Here is an 18,847-nt window from a genome sequence, read left to right on the forward strand (position 1 = left end):
CAGGCGCAGGTCCCCGCTGAGGGCTCTGCTGGTCCCCAGGAGGGGTGTGCAGGAGGCTCTCTCACCCGTGTTCCTCTCTCTCTGTCCCTCTCCCTTACTGTCTCTCTAAAATCAATAAAAACATATTTTAAAAAATGTTCAGTCACCCACCTGGCAGGTGGTAAGCACTCAGTATTATTCCTGCCGAGTGTGTGACCTGAGCCCTGAGGGCAGGCGGGGCTGCCCCTCCCTCCCTCTCCTGGATCCCAGCAGCTGGGAAGCCCTGGGGACAAGGGATAGCTCCTGCCCCACCCCTGCAACACCGGCCTGCGCAGCTCAGGCAGGGTCTCCACAAAAGGGTTTCCCTCAGTCCTCCCCAAACTACCCAAATAAATCTACCCTCAAAGTAAGCGCCGTGAGCTCTTGGACAGGTGTGCCTGAAGGACCCATCCCGAACCCCCTTCCTCAGCCAGACTGCCATCCCCGCTGCCCTGCAGGAGAGGGTTTGGTGCCACCCTGACTGGGTCCTGTCTTGCTCTGGATATACCCAGGTCACACCCACCCCCTGCCGAGTTCTGTGAGTCAGAGACTGAATCCTGGGGTGTCGGGGCCAGGCCTCCCCCTTATGGCCTGGGCCCCAGGACTCTGTAGCCTTCCAGGCCTCCCTTCCAGACCGGTGGACAGGCCTGGCTCCCCTCCAGCCTTGACCAAACTCAAGGCCTTGCCCCAGCCCCTGCCAACCCCTGCCCTGGGGCCCTGCTCTGCCCCTTCCCCGGGCCCCTGGGCCCTCAGGCAGCACCCCCCTCCTCCCGGCTGTTAGCCTGGGAAGGGGGCCAGACCCTGAGCTCAGACCTTGGCGATTCCAGAGTGTCTGAGGCCCAGAGCCAGCCCCGCCAGCCCGGCCAGACATGCAGAAGGGGGCGGGGGTACAGGGTGGGCACCAGGAAGCCATTTACAGGGGGGCTGGGCACTCTCCCTGCAGGAGCACACCCGGACCGTCCCCCTCCCCTTCCTGTCCTCACCCCCAGTCCTGTTCCTCACCATTACCTTCCTCACTCCCTAGGTCCCAATAAATTAAAAAAAGGGGCAGGGGGGCTGACAGGAAAGCTGGTTTCCAGCTCTGTCCTTCCGGCTCCTTTTCAGGGACCCCTCACCGAGCCCCTCTCGCCGACGGAGAGGGCACCAGTACCCCTGGGGAGTGGCTGGGTGATCGGACCCCCACGTGCAAGAGGGGCTGGGCTGAGGCCTGGATCCAGCCGCACGGGACGCCCCTCCGCCGCGGGGCCGGGCAGAGCTGCTCCTCCGCCCCAGCCTCGGTTTCCCGCTTCGATGGGGCGGGCCGAGGTCTAGGCCGGCCCCCCGCCCCGCCCGGAGGAATCCGGCGGCCCGGCCGCGGCCCAGGTGAGGGCCCCCTGGACGGGGCCCAGCGCGCGGTTCCGGCGGGGCGGGCATCGGGGTGGGGACCGCCCCGCTCCACTCGCCCGCACCTCCTCGCTCCTCCCGGCGGGAGCGGCGACGCTTTAAGCAGAAAAAAACTGTCTCCCTGGCCGGGGGCCAGCGGCCCAGCCCCCTCGCCGCCGGCGGCAGCCAGGGAAAACAACTGCTCACTTCTCCTCGTCCTGCCGCGCGCTGCTTCCCGCCGCGAGTCCAGCCCGGCCCCGAGGCGCGGAGCGGGCGGCCGCCGTCGCTCCTCCTCTCCGCCGCCGCCGCCTCGCGCTGCCTCCGTCCGCGGCCTCCGCAGGCTCGGGCCCGGCTCGTGGCGGGGCAGCTGGCCGGGCGGTGGGAGTTGGGGCTCCCCGCGTCCAGCCTCCATCCCCGGGCCTCTCCGGGGCCCCGCCGCGCCTGCCGTCCGCTCCCCGCGCGCTTCCTCCCGACCCGCTCCCGGGGCTCCGGGCTGGCCGCCCGCCTCGGGCGCCGGGACCATCGCCCCCGTCCAGGCGCGCCGCCCGGGTCCTGCGGCCCCGGATGCCCGGGCCCCGAGGGGCTGCTGGCGGCTTGGCCCCTGAGATGCGCGGGGCGGGGGCGGCGGGGCTGCTGGCGCTGCTCCTGCTGCCGCTGCTGCTGCTGGGCCCCGGCGGCGGGGCGGAGGGGGGGCCGGCGGGAGAGCGGGGCGCCGGCGGGGGCGGGGCGCTGGCCCGCGAGCGCTTCAAGGTGGTCTTTGCGCCGGTGATCTGCAAGCGGACCTGCCTCAAGGGCCAGTGTCGGGACAGCTGTCAGCAGGGCTCCAACATGACGCTCATCGGAGAGAACGGCCACAGCACCGACACGCTCACGGGCTCCGGCTTCCGCGTGGGTGAGGGCCCGGGGCACGGGCGGGGGGAGCGGGCCAGGCCGGCACCGGGACAAATGCGGGAGACGTGGCAGAGGAGGCCCTCGCCACTGAGAGCAGCTCTCTGGGGACCTGGGCCCCCGGGGCGTCAGGGGGCTTGGGAGGCCCGGGCCAGAGTTGGGAGGGGGGGCTGCAGGCTGCGGGGGCCTCCTCGCAGCGCTGGGTTAGGGCTGAGGCCTGAGTAAGGAGTGGGGGGGACGCTGGGGTCCTGGATGGCACAGACTCTAGGAAGGTGCTGGGTTCTGAGAGGAGTCAGGTCGGCACACAGGGGCGTTGAGGGATGTGAGCGGGGGCAGGAGACCTCAGAGAGGGGTACATACTCCCCCAAGAAGCAGATTTGCTGGAGGAAACAGGAAAAGTCATTAAAAATGTCTCAAGTCAGGCCTGCCAGGGGTAGACACCTGCATTCTCTGGGGGGAGGAGCTAAGGTCAGGGCTCGGCTGAGAGACTTAGTTCCTGGGAAGTCTGGGGGGGGGGGGGTGTTGAGGCCCAACCAGTGGGCTGCAGGGCTGGGGCAGGGGCTGGGCTGGTCCTCATCCCTCCTTTCCCCGGTGTCCCATCTGTGCCGTTATGGAGGACATGAGCTCTAACGGCTCTGCCAACCAGCCCTCCTGACTCCCCAGTTCCGCCTGCAGCCCACCCCTTCCCGGCATCTCTTTTCAAAGGCCAGGCCTGGGGCTCAGCTCTCCTCCCCCGGGCCTGGGCGGAGGGAGGTGTCCCGGCAGTAATTACCTCCTGGACAGGGTAATTAGGCTGGGCCCAGGATGGCACTAGCAAAGCAGCCCCTCTTACACATGCCTGTACTCAGTCCCACTCGCTGACATGGTTCACAGTTCCCATGAGGTGTGTGCATGCGTGTGTGTGCACATGGCAGACAGGCCCACACATGGCCTTCGGTGTGGCGCAGTGACTAAGTACATGTTTCTCTGTGCTGTCCTCCTGGGTGCGTGTCTCCAGTCACCGTGGGAGTGTGGATGTGAACCTGTGTTGGTGTCAGAATGAGTCTGTGAATGTGTAAGACAAGATGACTGTGCATGAGTGTATGTGGGCCAGACCTCCCAGGCCCCCTGGCCATCCTGCCCAAGCTGCTGTCTCCCTCCCTGCTGCCCACATCCCCCCGGCTTGGTGCCCAGGCCTCAGTGGGCGGGTGTCACTGGGAGGTCACCCTCACCGCTATGGGTGACTCACTGGGAGGCAGGAAGGAGAGGATCCTGCCTCCCCCGGCCCCAGACACACCCCTTCTGCTCTGAAAGTCCTGGCCCCAAGAGACCAGGCAGGATGGGCTGGGCTGGGATGCTCTTGGCCAGGCCCTGATGGCCATGGATGTGAGCTGACCCTCTGAGGCCCTCCAGGTGTCCAGGAGAGCAGCACCCCACCTTCCCCTCTGGACAGTGAGGGCATCGTGGGGCAGGCAGGAGAGGGGCTGGGTCCAGTGCGTGAGCTCAGGGCCCCAAGGCTGAATGTCGGGTTGGGATGTGAGTGTGTGTGGTAGAGAGACCGAGGTCCCATCCTCTCACTCAGTCACTCCGTGCATGCCCCCTGCACCTCATCTGGAGCCCAGAGCTGAGGCAGACCTGGCCCTGTGCTTCAAAGCACCTTTATTGTGTGGGAGACAGACATGACAGTAATAGCCAAGTCAGATGCCAGGCAGAGCTGGAGCGGAGGGTGATAACTCAGGAGAGGGCACAGGGGTGGCTGGGATGTGAGGAGGAGAAACTGACACTGGAAGGGTAAGATGGGAATATACAGAGATGGGGGACAGGCTCTGAAGTGGAGGGAATAGCATGAATACATCCCTGGAGGCAGCGGATGTGGCTTCTTTGTAGTGGGAGTGAGTCCTGCGGAATGGGGTGGGTACACACGGAAAATGCAGAGGGGATGGGCTGAAGGAAAGTTCGTTCTGGGTCATGGAGAGCCTTAAATGTCCCAGCAAGGAAGCCGGCCTTGAGCAGGGGTGTGACAATGCAAGGGCTTTGCTTGAGGTGGGGGAGGGGGAGGAGAGGGGTGCTGGGGTGTGAACAGGCAGGAGAGAAGCAGGGAGCCAAGGAGTCTGTGGCAAGGCTCAAAGCAAGGGAGGGGCAGAGGGCATGGGGAGGAGGGGAGATGGACTCTGAGGCCGTGCAGAGGCCAGAACTGTGCGGGGCGGGAGCAGGAGAGATGGGCCTCCAGGCTCAGCTGTGAGTGACCAGGGCAGGCAGGGAGTGCTGGGGTCTAAGGTCAGAGAGGTGGGCAGTCGGGATGATTTCCGACAGTGTCCCCTGGGTGGAGGGGCCCCAGAGAGGTCCCAGGGGGCTGTTGCTACAGATGTGGGCATGGTTGGCAGTGGTGAAGTGCGGGCCCTGGGATGGCAAGGTGGAGGGAGGGAGAAGGACAGGGAGAGCCCAGAGAGGGCTGAGGCCTGAATCAAAGGGAGGCTGTAGAAGAGGAAGTGCAGGTACAGATCGCTTTCCAGGAAAGGCAGAGCAAAGCCAGAAGAGGAAAAGGCTGTTCCATCGCCATTTGCTACTACTTACTAAGTACCCTGTGTCAGGCACTGTGCGAAGCATTAAAAAAAAATTATAATTTTTTTTGTTGATTTGAGAGAGGAAGGGAGAGGGAGAGAGAGAAACATCAATGATGAGAATCATTGATTGGCTGCCTCCTGCACGCCCCCTACTGGGGATTGAGCCCACAACCGGAGCAGGTGCCCTTGACCGGAATTGAACCTGGGACCCTTCAGTCCAAAGGCTGCCGCTCTATCCACTGAGCCAGACCAGCTATGGCTGTGCTAAGCATTTGTACAGGCATCACCTAATTTCATAGACACACATCCTACAGATGAGGACCCAGGCATAGGGAGAGGAAGTAAGTTCTTAGGGCCACACAGTGGTCCCGTGGCCTCCTAGCTAGGACTTAAGTCCAAGACTTAAGGCTCAGAAGCCAACATGGGTAGAAGGATGTTGGGGATCCTAGAGGGCAGTTTCCGTGTGTTTATGTGTTACAAAAACCATGGATGTGGGCTCTCCAGGAGGACAGAGCCAGTGGGTGGCAAGGAAGTAGGAATGAGGGGGGAGACAGGATGTGGGTGAGGGACTGGGCCTGGGTGCTGGGGGCTGGGGTGGGGCTGCCTGAGCCCTGACCCATCTCCCTCCCCAGTGGTGTGCCCTCTGCCCTGCATGAATGGCGGCCAGTGCTCCTCCCGAAACCAGTGCCTGTGCCCTCCGGACTTCACGGGTCGCTTCTGCCAGGTGCCTGCCGGAGGAGCTGGCGGAGGCACGGGGGGCTCAGGCCCTGGGCTGGGCAGGGCTGGAGCCCTGTCCACAGGCGCGCTGCCGCCCCTGGCTCCAGAGAGCGAGTCTGTGGCCAGCAAGCACGCCATCTACGCAGTCCAGGTGATCGCTGATCCGCCCGGGCCCGGGGAGGGGCCCCCTGCCCAGCATGCGGCCTTCCTGGTGCCCCTGGGGCCGGGACAGATCTCTGCGGAAGGTACCGGGTGACAGACCGGCCTGAGCGGGCGGGCGCTAGGGTGGCGGGACGGCAGAGGCTAGCCCTGGAGGAGCTCCTGGCTGCCCACCGAGGGGGTGCGGGGCAGTCCTGAGGCCACCGTGCCCCGCCCCCAGTGCAGGCCCCGCCCCCTGTGGTGAACGTGCGTGTCCACCACCCGCCCGAGGCCTCGGTCCAAGTTCACCGCATCGAGGGGCTGAATGCGGAGGGCCCAGGCCCCTCCCAGCACCTGCTGCCGCACCCCAAGCCCCAGCACCCCCGGCCACCCACCCAGAAGCCCCTGGGCCGCTGCTTCCAGGACACGCTGCCCAAGCAGCCCGTGAGTCTCTACGTCTCTCAGGCTGCCCTGAGCCAACCCAAGGGGATTGCTCAAAACTGGGGGGCCTGGGGGGTCTGCGGGGTGAGGAGGGAGGAGAAGAGGCTCAGGAGGGAGGCTGGGTGGGGGCTGGGCGCCCTGTGACCCGGTCCATCCTCCCCCCCTAGTGCGGCAGCAATCCCCTGCCAGGCCTCACCAAGCAGGAGGACTGCTGCGGGAGCATCGGTACCGCCTGGGGCCAGAGCAAGTGCCACAAGTGCCCCCAGCTGCAGTGTGAGTGCCTGGCTCAGGCATGGGACCCACACACACTCCTCCTGCACCCCCCCCCCCCCCCCGCAGCCACCGCCCATCCAACTCTTCTGCCCCTCCCCCTTCCCACCCAGCAGGCCCTCAGTGCCCTCCCCTGCCACTCTCTCCTCTCTCTGCAGACACAGGGGTGCAGAAGCCAGGGCCTGTGCGTGGGGAAGTGGGCGCTGACTGCCCCCAGGGCTACAAGAGACTCAACAGCACCCACTGCCAGGGTAGGGCCAGCGGGGAGATTCTGTGGGCTGGAGGCGGGCCACTTGTCCCTGGGGGAGGTCCCAAGGTGTTGGAGGGAGGAGGTGGGGCTGGGGCAGGACCTTGAGGTTCTTGGAGCAGCTTGCTGTCACCCTATGGCCCAGACTAGAGGGACCAAACTCCCACTTACCACAGACATCAATGAGTGTGCAATGCCGGGCATGTGTCGCCACGGGGACTGCCTCAACAACCCGGGCTCCTATCGCTGCGTCTGCCCACCAGGCCACAGCTTGGGCCCCTCCCGCACTCAGTGCATCGGTGAGACTGGGGCTTGGGTTCCTGGGAGGTCACAAGGCAGGGGCTAGAGGGGTACAGCTACAAGCAGCAGGGTCAGAGGTCAGAATGGAATCCAAAGTTGGAGAAACAAGACACAGAGAAGTGGCCAAGAGTCACCGGAGATCTGGGGTTAGAGGTCACATGGGGTCAGGGACTATATGGAGTCAGGGTCATATGAGATCATGGACTTGAGTAGGAGGGAGAAAGTCTAGAGCAGCTAGAATTGGGTCAGTGGGTTCAGTGGTCACAGAGGTTTCAGGAGTCGCATGAGGTCAGAATAACAGGCCCAGGGGTCACGTATATTCAGGGTGAAATGGGGTCAGGAGCCACATGAGGATCAGGCTGGCCAGAGGCAAGGTCTGGAGCGGCTGGGAGGAGGGATGTGGGCAGCGTTCAGGCCCAGATGCCCATGCCCATCACCTGCCCCTGCAGCAGACAAGCCAGAGGAGAAGAGCCTGTGTTTCCGCCTGGTGAGCCCCGAGCACCAGTGCCAGCACCCGCTGACCACGCGCCTCACCCGCCAGCTCTGCTGCTGCAGCGTCGGCAAGGCCTGGGGTGCAAGATGCCAGCGCTGCCCCGCCGATGGCACGGGTGAGCCTGGGGCCTCTGGGGCTAGGGGGCTGCCTAGCTGTGTGCCTGTCCAGGAAATACTCACTTCTCTGCCCCTTGCTCTGGCCACAGCTGCCTTCAAGGAGATCTGTCCAGCTGGAAAGGGCTACCACATCCTCACTTCCCACCAGACACTCACCATTCAGGGCGAAAGTGACTTTTCCCTTTTCCTGCACCCCGACGGGCCACCCAAGCCCCAGCAGCTGCCTGAGAGCCCCAGCCGGGGGCCACCGCCTGAGAACACGGAGGAAGAGAGAGGTCTGGCTTGACCCTTTCTATTCTCTGACAGACACTGAACCCCTAGACCTGACCCCTCGACTCCTGATCCAGGGACATGACCTCGGAGTGTAACTTCTAACACCAAATCCTGGTCCTAACCGCTGACCTCCAGAGCTGACCCTCTCACCCTAAGCAAGATTGTAATCCCAGGACTTAACCCCTGATCGACAAGATCTGACCATCCATTGCCCTCCAGTTCTGTTCCTCTAACCCCACAACCCCTTTGACTTCCAGACCAGGGCCCTGATTCAGCCCAAATGCTGGCCCTAGATCTGACCTTCTGACCCTGACCTAGGATCTGACCCTAGCTGTAACCTCCTACACCTTATTCTATAACCCAAAGACCTTGACCCGCCAATCACTCTCCCTATCTGTTCCCCTGATGTGCGATGCAAGCACTCCATGACCCCAGGATCTGACCCTTGACACTTGATCCAGAGACATGACTGTTAAACTCTTAGAGCCGTAACTACAAATACCCCACGGCTGATCCCAGACTTGACTCCCTTCCCCCAGCCCAGCACTTAATGGCCCCATCTTCTTCCCTTTTAGGGGTGAGCACAGACTCAGTGAGTATGAGAACCTAGGCGGGAGGGACAGGGAGGCACAGAAGACACAGCGGGCTCATGCTGCTGTCACCTGCAGCCAGGGCTCGAGGAGCAGTCAGCACAGCAGAGCCACCCGACCGCCACCACCTCTCCTGCCAGGCCCTACCCTGGTGAGATGGGCACTGCAGGGGCCAGTCCTCAAGGGCTGTCACTGCTGGGGGAAGGTCACAGCCTAGGCACTGGAGGGGGGCGGTGACCCTGGCTGTGAAGTTTCCAGCTGATGGCCTGTGGAGAGTGGGGCCGCTCTCCCACCCTCCTCCCCTCTGATGGCTGTGTTGCTGCCCCCAGAGCTCATCTCCCGGCCCTCGCCCTCCACCGTTCGCTGGTTCCTGCCGGACTTGCCCCCGTTAGAGATCGCCCCTACTCAGGTCACAGGTAAGACCCGTCCACCTAGTCCATGCCCTGGGTAAGCCCTGCCCCTCGCTTAGTTTACCTCTGTCCCTTCCTCCCTCCAGTCAATCTGGAGCTAGAACACTTATCTGGGGCGTCCTGTGCACCAGGCCATGGGGACCCCTCCGAGTGCAGCAGAGACCCCACTCTGCCATATAATGATATGGGTATTATGATCAGCCCAGTCTGAAAGCATTTATTCCTTCATTCAACAGATATTTGTTAAGCACCTACTATGTGCCAGGCCCTGGTTTAAGTGCTTGGATACAGCAGTAAACAAAACAGACCAAAATTCCCTGTCCTTGCAGAGTAGGCAGACAACAAACAGATTAATGAATAAAAATCTAGTCTGTCTCATAAATGCTTGAAAAAAATAATAAACCAGAGAAGAAGAAAGGAATCTGGGGGTTGTGATAATAGGGAGCAGGCAATGAGAGAAGACTTTCTGAGCAGGGCTTTAAAGATTGTTAGAAATTAAAGAGGAGAAGGTTGGTGAAAAAACATTCCAAGGGAAGTTAAGTTTGGGCAAAGCCAATGGAAACATGAAACTGGTGGAAGAGGGAGAAACCACACACAGATCGGTGTTTCTGAACCAGAGCAGGGCCGGCACATGAAGCCTTGCTAAGAGGCTTGGGTTTGATCCCAAAGGCTGTGGGAAGTGTCTGCAGGGTTTTGGGCATCATAATTGCTAGCTGTAGCTGAGCAATCGCCCTGTGCCGGGCACTCACTGAAGAGATCTACATGCTAAATAACATTTAGTCTCTCACACTCTGTGAAATGGGCATTGTTGGCCTCCTTTTCCAATAAGAAAGCTGAGGCTCAGAGAGGTTCAGTAACTTGCCCCAGGTCACACAGCTGAGCTAGATTCAAGCCCATGTGTTTGTGGATTCCAAAGCCACAAGGGAGCTGTCAGCCTGATTGAAACCTGGAGGCTAGATTTGCTCCTGGGTGAGGGCTTGGGTGGATGATGGATGCCCTGGAGGCCTGCACTGACTAGGAAAACCCAATGACAGCCCTGGGGACTGTGGAGTGTGAGGAAGAGGACCTGGGAGGATTCTCAGAGGGGATGTTAAGAACGTTTAGGAGAAGCCCTCAAGGCAGAGAACACCCCGAAAAAGCCCACTGGCCAGGTGTGTTTGGGGTAGGGCAGAGTTCAGCATCAAGGCCTGGGCTGCATGGAGATGGAGGGGAAGCGGGTCAGGGGTAGGACCAAAAGGAGGAAGAAGAGGTAGGAGGCTGGAAGTCCTGGGACTGGTGACAAAGAGAGTGAGAGGGGTTCCTGGATCTGGCCACTTATGTACCACCATGAGGCAAGCCACAGTTCCCAGGAATCTCGCTCCTGCCTGCCTTGAGAGGGGGAGGGCTGAGGTCCCTGAGGCAATGGGGGTGAGGGTCACGGGGCTGCAGGGTTTAAAGTATTGAGGTAACAGGTCAGGGTACAGTGAGTGGAGGTTCTGAGTGGAAGAGGTAGGGATGTCAGGGCCTGGGGTGTGGTTTGGGGTTATCTGGGAAGGAGGTGTAGGAAAGTCTAAGACTTGGAGTGTGGGTGGGCAGGGACCCAAGGTCACAGTGTGACCAGGCTCAGGTTTCCCAATCATTAGGAATGGGGGGAGAGGGGGTTTCGAGGTCCCTACCGGGGACGTGGCGGAAAGTGAGCGCCCCTCCCCCGCCCGCCCGCAGAGACCGAGGAGTGCCGGCTGAACCAGAACATCTGCGGCCACGGGGAGTGCGTCCAGGGCTCCTCCGGCTACTCCTGCCATTGCAACCCAGGCTACCGGTCGCACCCGCAGCACCACTACTGCGTGGGTGAGCGGGGCGGGTGGGTGGCCGCGGACGGCCCTGGCTCCCGACACCGCTTTGACGTCTCTGCCCTTCTCAGACGTGAACGAGTGCGAGTCGGAGCCGTGCGGCACCGGCCGGGGCATCTGCATGAACACCGGCGGCTCCTACAACTGCCACTGCAACCGCGGCTACCGCCTGCACGTGGGCGCCGGGGGGCGCTCGTGCGTGGGTGAGCAAGGCGGGCGGGGGCCGAGTGCCTGGGGGGCCGCCCTCCCGCCCCCGCCCCCCCCCCCCCCCGTGCACTCCGCTCGCGCCCCCTTCCTTCCGCGCAGACCTGAATGAGTGCGCCAAGCCCCACCTGTGCGGCGACGGCGGCTTCTGCATCAACTTCCCGGGTCACTACAAGTGCAACTGCTACCCCGGCTACCGACTCAAAGCCTCCCGCCCGCCCGTGTGCGAAGGTGGGGAGACGCCATCAGACCGACCGGGGTCCTCGGCTGTCCCTCGACCTGGGGTGGGGACGGGGGACCGGAACTGTCTGCCCCGCGCAGAGCCTCTCTGAGGTTGGGGTCCGGGAGCCCCGTTGATCTGTGACGGACGGAGGCGGCCCTGCTGCAGCCCTGAGCGCCCAGCCGGCCAGCTGTTCCCAAACGGGCCCTCCTCTCTCCCGCGCAGACATCGACGAGTGCCGGGATCCCAGCTCCTGCCCCGACGGCAGATGCGAGAACAAACCCGGGAGCTTCAAGTGCATCGCCTGTCAGCCCGGCTACCGCAGCCAGGGGGGCGGGGCCTGCCGCGGTGAGGGCGGGGCCGGGACCGCCCTTTAGGGTAGGGGGCGGGGCTTCGAGGGCAAGGGCGGGGGAGCCGTCTCGGAGTTGCTCCCACAAGGGTCCGCGTGGGCTCCTGATGGGGCGGGGGCGGGGCTCGTGGCGGTGAGCGCCCGCTCCGGGGCGGGGCCTCCCGGGATTGGACGGTCCCCGCCCCCACCGCCGGCGGAGGGGACCCCACGCCCGCACGAGGCACCGCGCAGCGGGGCGGGATCCGAGACGAGCCTTCTTTGCCGCAGACGTGAACGAGTGCGCCGAGGGCAGCCCCTGCTCGCCCGGCTGGTGCGAGAACCTCCCGGGCTCCTTCCGCTGCACGTGCGCCCAGGGCTACGCGCCCGCCCCCGACGGCCGCAGCTGCCTGGGTGAGCCACAGTCCTGCCCCGCCACGCCGCCCGTCACCCACACAGCCCGAAGGCGGGGACTGGGTCGCTGGGTCTCAGACGGGTGGGCAGGCGGTGACTAAGTCACCCCTCCGTTCACTGATCTGTTCACTCGTTTTCTCAGAGAACCTGGCCGTGGAAGGGCCACCAGAATTTCCACGTAGGAAGGGTCTTAGGAACTGCATTTGCAAAACACGTTACTTAAATTAGGAGAAAAAAGATAAAAGAATGGAGGGGGCCGGGTAATGAATAGCCCCCGTTGCACTAGTGTTTCTTATGCCCCAAGAAGCCGTTTGGGGACAGGAGACACAGACAGTAGAACACAGGGCTGCGGGCCTGGAAGGGTCTGGGTGCTCTTGGTTAACAGCAGCGGGGCTGGGAGCAGGGGAGGCCCGAATTGTCTTAAAAAATCAATAGGAATTAGCCAAGTAAAGGCGGGTGAGAGGGAACAGCACGCCAGGCAGAGGGACTCGGAGGTGAAAAACGGGGCAGAGTGTGCAGGAAGCTGTAAGGTACCAGCAGGAGAAGGGGGGAGGCTGGCTGGTGAGGGGCAGGTCCCCATCCCTTGCACCCCCATCCCCCTGAGGTTGAGTTTCATCCTGAGGGTAAGAGGCACCTGAAGCATTTTAAGGGGAAGAATGACAGGATTCACTAGTTGCTTTAGACAGTTTCCTGATGCCAAGGTGGAGAGTGGCTGGTCTGTTGGAAAGACTCAGGACAGAGATGCTGGTGGGTGTGAGGAGCGTGGTGGCCTCAGGTGGTCGTGAGATGGTGTGATATTAGAGAGATAGTTAACTGGAGTCCAGGTGAGGGAGAGAAGGGCGGGAGGGGCCCTCCGGATTTCCAGTTTGGGTGACTCGGTGGGTGGTGCTTCTCACTGGGAGAGGCTCCCCAGGAGTGGGGCATGTTTGAGAAGGAAGACACTAAGTTTCATGTTGGACAGGTTGAGTGGGTGGTCCCTGTGGGCCTCTCAGCTGGAGATGCCAGCAAAGGGTGGGCCATACGGATTAGAAGCCTGGGCCAGCCACACCCACCCAGAACTGGGGGCTGTGGGACTTTAGGGTGTGCATGCTCAGCCAAGGGGTTGGGTCCCGTGAGGGGAGCTTGGCAGAGCCTTGGGGACACGGCCACAGGAGTGGCAGGCAGGGGAATAGGAGCGGGAGGTGGGGGAGAAGGCGTGGTGGGATGGCCCAGGAGCACAGCTGAGAAGCTGGGTAGGAGAGGCTTCCAGGGAGAGGAGGAGGAGCTAAATGCAAGAGAGGTTCTTGTAAACTTACTTACTGGTGACCTAATAAGGTCCCTGGTGGCCTTGGCAGAAGGCTTCTGTGGCATGATGGGAGTCGGAGACGCAGGGAGCACCGAGGGAGAGCAGGAGCTGGGGTCGCTGGGTGGGTCTAGGGCTCTAGGCTGAAGAGGAGATGCCAGGAAGGTGGGCCACGGGACAGCAGGGGCAGCTGGGAGAGGAGCCATGGGTAGGAGGACCATCTCTTGCTCTAATGCAGTGGTTCTCAACCTTCTGGCCCTTTAAATACAGTCCCTCATGTTGTGACCCAACCATAAAATTATTTTCGTTGCTACTTCATAACTGTCATGTTGCTACGTGATGAATCGTAATGTAAATATCTGATATGCAGGATGGTCTTAGGCGACCCCTGTGAAAGGGTCGTTCGACCGCCAAAGGGGTCGCGACCCACAGGTTGAGAACCACTGCTCTAATGGGACTAAGAAGGAATGGATGGAGATAATGATTTTCAGGAGGTTAAAAAATCACCCTTAATTCTCTCAAGTAAACGTGAGGGCCAGAGTTGAGTAGGGGACTGGGGAACAGTCAAGGTTTGGAACTGCCCTAGGGCTTTCCAGAAGTCAAGGCTGGAGAAGAGGGGAGAGGGTGGCCATAGCCACACAGGACCTGGCCAGAGGGAGGGGCCATGGCCCAGTGCCCTCAGCTTGGTGGCTGGCTCGAGCCCCGCTCAGCACTCAGATCTGGAGGCGGAGAGGCAGGCCGTGGCTCTGTCTTTGCCAGACCAGTGGAGAGAGGAGAGGTGGTCATGGGCCCCTGGGAGAGGGAGTAGAGGAGACTGGAACAGCCGAGGCAGTGGGAGGAAGCAGCCTCTGGGACAGATGCCCCAGGTGGGGCAGATTCCAGCCCCTTGTCCCGAGAGAGAGCGGCTGCCTCTGCGGTGGTTACAAACCGAGGGATCAAGGTCAGAGGCTGGGCTGGCTGTCCACACGGATGCCGAAAGCTGCTAGGATGAGGGGGAGACAGAGGGAGAGGGACTCGGAAGGTGGGTGCTGAGAGCCATAGAATAGAGAATGGAGGCTGGCATAGGGCCAGGGGCACCTCCATGGCTTGGAAGGAGCCTGGGGTGTGGGCAACATCAGTCTTCTCCCAGAGGGGACTGAGGAGCAGCATTTCTCAGCGGGAGCCAGGTTCCTTCCTTCCTGTGAGAAGGACAGACATGCAGGAAGCATTACTGACACGGGAAGAAAGGGAGCCATGGCAGGTGGGGGAAGGATAAGAGCACAAGTGAGAGGAAGCCCAGGGCAGTATGGGAAGAGGGGATGCAGAAAGATGCCTCTTGTTTGGTGAGGATGAGCAGAGGAGAGGAAGGCCCACGCTTTTGGAATCAGACAGGGCCAGGCTCCCTGGCAGCACCTGGCCTGGGCCCCGGGGCACCGTGTCCCACTTGGGAGTGGGGTGACGGTCCCGTGCTTCTCCTGAGCTCTGCTGGCCTCAGCTCTTACCTCCAGGCCAAGGGCAGGAGTGGGAAAGGGTAGTAGAGGCCGGCGACACTGCCTCCACCCTGGCCCTCTGACCCCACCCCCACCCCATGCCCTGCAGATGTGGATGAGTGTGAGGCCGGGGACGTGTGTGACAATGGCATCTGTACCAACACGCCAGGCTCCTTCCAGTGTCAGTGTCTCTCTGGCTATCATCTGTCAAGGGACAGGAGCCGCTGTGAAGGTAAGAGGCGCCTACAGCTGGGGGGCTGGCCTATTCCTCCCTCCCCCAGAACCTCCACTGCCCAGCCCCAAGTCCAGGAGCTACGTGTAAACAAGCCAACATTCCCTGGTCTGGCCCCCATCCTCATCCAAGATGGGACATGGCGTGTGGGCCACACCTGGGGCTCCGCGGGAAGCCGTGGCAGCCTCAGCTGTGTGCGGAGCAGCCCCTGAGATGCTCCACCTCTTGGATCCCCTACAGACATTGATGAGTGTGACTTCCCTGCAGCCTGCATTGGGGGTGATTGCATCAACACCAATGGCTCCTACCGGTGTCTCTGTCCCCAGGGGCACCGGCTGGTAGGCGGCAGGAAGTGTCAAGGTATGGGGGGATTGGGTGTGAGCTCCTGAGGGGGAATGACAGGGAGCAGTCATCTCCTAGGCACACTGTTGCTCTGTCTATTCGTCTATCCATCCACTCAGTCATCCTTCCACTCTTTTACTTAGAATAACAGCAACGATGACAGTAATTACGCGGTGCCTACTATGTGTCAAATCACCTTGACATGCATGTATTCATCCAACAAGAGTTTACTGAGAACCTACTATTTATTGAGCAGTGACCCAGGGCTCCCAGGGTGTGTAAACTGATTCTTACCGCTCAGGGTGCTGGGTGCCAAAAGTGGTCTGAGCTAGTGATTAATTGCAAGGAGTGCCGACAGCTGAATCCGAACCTGAAGCATAAATAGGATTCCCTGAAGCATAACCGTGTTCCCTCTCTCTTCTCGGCAGAGAGAGCAGCCTGGGATGGTATTCCAGGCCCAAAGAACAGAATTTGCAAAGCACAGAGATCTGGAAGGAGCTAGTTGTGTTTTTAGGAGGGAGTGGACCCCTGTACCCTAACACAGAGTAGAGGTGCTGGTGGTTTAAAGGGCGATGGGGCTTAAAGATACTGGGAGACCAAAATGAAAACGTTCTCAAGTGCTGACCTGAGAGTTAGGACTTCGTCCTGTTGTCAGTGGGACTGACCAGCTGCTCACAAGAGTTGCAGATTCACTTTAGGGTTCATAAAGTCTGCCTGTGTTCACACATCTCCCCACATGCAGACAGGAGAGGGCTCCTGTTGTGTGCACTTGGAGATCAAGTGGAAATTCAGGTTCTGAACTTGTGTGAGGCCCTTGAGGCGCACCCCCAGGGGAAGGGGCTGGTATCCCCCTGAGCAGCTCTTCCTGTCCCCCTCACTCCCTGAAGACATAGATGAGTGCAGCCAGGACCCGGGCCTGTGCCTTCCCCACGGGGCCTGTGAGAACCTGCAGGGCTCCTATGTCTGCGTCTGTGATGAGGGCTTCACGCCCACCCAGGACCAGCACGGCTGTGAGGGTGAGTGCCTCCCAGCTCCCTCTTCTGACCAGATGACTCCTCTGAGCTGCAGCTGGGGTTCAGAGATGCATCCTGGTCCCAGCCTCCGGAATTCGGGGAACAGGGAGAAATTTCTTTTGCCTGGAAGAATCCAGTGGGGCCAGACCTGGCTTGAGGATGGAGGGTGGCCATCACTGGGTGGCTCTGGGGAGGCAGGGAGTGTGGGGGCGCAGAGGGATGAGGGTGGCGGGCCGTGTGGACAGGAAAATACAGTATCAGCACCCTGCGCTGCCCTGCCCTCCCCTCAGAGGTGGAGCAGCCCCACCACAAGAAGGAGTGCTACCTGAACTTCGATGACACGGTGTTCTGCGACAGTGTGCTGGCCACCAACGTCACCCAGCAGGAGTGCTGCTGCTCGCTGGGGGCAGGCTGGGGAGACCACTGTGAGATCTACCCCTGCCCGGTCTACAGCTCAGGTCAGGAGCCAGCAGCCCTCCCCTCCTAGAACCTGTTTCTTCATTAGGAAATGGGTTGGGGGGAACGAAGCTGGGAGCTCACCTGCTGCTCAACCCTGCCTCCTTCCTTCCGCTCTCATTCCGCAGCCGAGTTCCACAGCCTCTGCCCGGATGGGAAGGGCTACACCCAGGACAACAACATTGTCAACTATGGCATCCCGGCCCACCGAGGTAAGCGCCGCCCACACCGCCATCGCCGGCCCCGCCCCTCCACCAAGCCCCGCCCCATCACTCACTGAGCGGCAGGGAAAGCCTCTCCCACCGAGCTGCTCTGCTCCGGTGGTCAGCCTGGCTCACGGCCCGGGCTTGCCAAGCCTCAGTGGCCCCGCAGGTAGAGGCTGCTGTGCGCTCACGGCTGTCACTCCGCAGACATCGACGAGTGCATCTTGTTCGGGGCGGAGATCTGCAAGGAGGGCAAGTGCGTGAACACCCAGCCCGGCTACGAGTGCTATTGCAAGCAGGGCTTCTACTACGACGGGAACCTGCTGGAGTGCGTGGGTGAGTGCCAACCGCCCGGCGGCCAGGAGACACGCATGACGCCGGGCCGGCTGCTACCGCCTGGGTTTTCCTCCCTGCAGACGTGGACGAGTGCTTGGACGAGTCCAACTGCCGGAACGGAGTGTGTGAGAACACACGGGGCGGCTACCGCTGCGCCTGCACGCCCCCCGCCGAGTACAGCCCTGCCCAGCGACAGTGCCTGAGCCCCGAGGAGATGGGTGAGGCCCGGCCTGCTGGCTGGGGAAACAGGAGGAAGGCGGTGGCCTGGGATGAGCTGTGACACCTCCCCCCATCCATACCCTCACTGTCCGTAGACGTGGACGAGTGTCAGGACCCCGCAGCCTGCCACCCTGGCCGCTGTGTCAACCTACCGGGTTCCTACCGCTGCGAGTGTCGCCCGCCCTGGGTGCCCGGGCCCTTTGGCCGAGACTGCCAGCTCCCCGAGAGCCCGGCTGGTGAGGGCAAGGGTCATCGCACGGACTCCAGGGCCCTCTGCTGTGTGAAGCCTTGGGCGCAGGTGGGTGGTCCTTGCTTTGGGCTTCTCCCTGACAGGTCCCCTTCCGCAGAGCGTGCCCCGGAGCAGCGGGACGTGTGCTGGGCCCAGCGCGGAGAGGACGGCATGTGTGCGGGCGCCCTGGCTGGGCCCACCCTCACCTTTGAGGACTGTTGCTGTCGCCAGGGCCGCGGTTGGGGTGCCCAATGCCGCCCGTGCCCGCCCCGCGGAGCTGGTGAGCCGACCAGGGAAGGGCTGGCCCAGAGGGAATTGGGGGCAGGAGCTGAGTGCATTGACCGCGCTGACCGCTGCCTGCCCCTCCCAGGATCTCAGTGCCCCACATCGCAGAGTGAGAGCAATTCCTTCTGGGACGCGAGCCCCCTACTGCTGGGGAAGCCACCACGCGGTGAGTGTAGGGAGGGGCGCAGGCGGGAGTCAGGCCATCACCGGGCGGTGCTGACGTCTTGTTCTGCTGGCTGCGCAGAGGAGGACAGCTCCGAGGAGGATTCGGACGAGTGCCGCTGCGTGAGCGGCCGCTGCGTGCTGCGGCCCGGCGGCGCCGTGTGCGAGTGTCCGGGTGGCTTCCAGCTTGACGCCTCCCGCGCGCGCTGCGTGGGTGAGCTGGGCGGAGGGGGCGGGGCCAGAGGCTGGCGGCGGGGCGGGGCGGGGCCCTGTGTCATCCTGCCTGGACCAGAAGCTCGGGCTGTGCAGTTCCGGTCCCCTCGCAAAGTCCACACCTGTCCCCACCTCCAGACATCGACGAGTGCCGAGAGTTGAACCAGCGCGGTCTGCTGTGCAAGAGCGAGCGATGCGTAAACACGAGCGGTTCCTTCCGCTGTGTCTGCAAACCTGGCTACGCGCGCATCCGCCCGCACGGGGCCTGCGTGTCCCAGCGTCCCCAGCGTCGCCGCTGACACCACGTTCAACCGGGACCTCAGCGATCACCAAGCGGTTTCTGCCCGACACGGGGGCGAGCTCAGCCTCTACCTTCTGCCCAGATTCGGGGTCGGACCCAGGGACCGCCAGGCCTGTAGACCCCTTCCAGAGCCCCGTGTTCGGAGGGTGCCCATCCGGCTCCACCTGGTTTACAGGTGGATGCTGGGTCTCCCGGGCGCTGTCGGCCTTCCTCCCAGAGGGTGTTTCCTAGAAACTGATAAATCAGATCCTGTCTCTTTATTCTTGGCTTTTAAAGCAAATGGTATGTGCACCTCCGTGGTAGGCAT

General features: G+C 62.2%; 1 protein-coding gene across 6 annotated transcripts; it reads left to right on the forward strand.

Moving 5' to 3' along the window:
- The first annotated feature begins 1,944 nt into the window (after positions 1-1,944).
- Positions 1,945-18,800, forward strand: LTBP3 (latent transforming growth factor beta binding protein 3). 6 transcript variants are annotated; one of them, XM_059710129.1, is made up of 28 exons: positions 1,945-2,272; positions 5,444-5,773; positions 5,908-6,110; positions 6,275-6,380; positions 6,536-6,628; positions 6,801-6,923; positions 7,374-7,532; positions 7,623-7,808; positions 8,382-8,398; positions 8,475-8,547; positions 8,726-8,812; positions 10,508-10,633; positions 10,707-10,838; positions 10,942-11,070; positions 11,285-11,407; positions 11,676-11,798; positions 14,659-14,781; positions 15,022-15,141; positions 16,011-16,139; positions 16,427-16,594; positions 16,721-16,804; positions 17,003-17,131; positions 17,212-17,349; positions 17,446-17,586; positions 17,698-17,859; positions 17,950-18,030; positions 18,109-18,240; positions 18,378-18,800. In XM_059710129.1, the coding sequence occupies exons 1-28, from the start codon at positions 1,945-1,947 to the stop codon at positions 18,536-18,538; spliced, it is 3,906 nt and encodes a 1,301-aa protein (XP_059566112.1). In that variant the 3' UTR covers positions 18,539-18,800. The 6 variants fall into 6 exon arrangements, with proteins under 6 accessions (XP_059566112.1, XP_059566113.1, XP_059566114.1 ...); XM_059710130.1 differs by having other exon boundaries at positions 7,377-7,532; XM_059710131.1 differs by lacking the exon at positions 17,446-17,586.
- Positions 18,801-18,847: the final 47 nt, after the last annotated feature.

Source organism: Myotis daubentonii, chromosome 9 (genome assembly GCF_963259705.1).
Source record: "Myotis daubentonii chromosome 9, mMyoDau2.1, whole genome shotgun sequence".
NCBI classification, from domain to species: Eukaryota; Metazoa; Chordata; class Mammalia; order Chiroptera; family Vespertilionidae; genus Myotis; species Myotis daubentonii.

What these genes read in the sequence shown, in the direction of transcription:
- LTBP3 (XM_059710129.1), top strand. Translation starts at nt 1,945, where the DNA reads ATGCCCGGGCCCCGAGGGGCTGCTGGCGGCTTGGCCCCTGAGATGCGC. An exon ending in GGGACAGATCTCTGCGGAAG is followed by an intron (nt 5,774 to 5,907) that starts GTACCGGGTGAC and finishes CCCCGCCCCCAG; the next exon opens with TGCAGGCCCCGCCCCCTGTG. An exon ending in GCTCCCCGAGAGCCCGGCTG is followed by an intron (nt 17,587 to 17,697) that starts GTGAGGGCAAGG and finishes CCCCTTCCGCAG; the next exon opens with AGCGTGCCCCGGAGCAGCGG.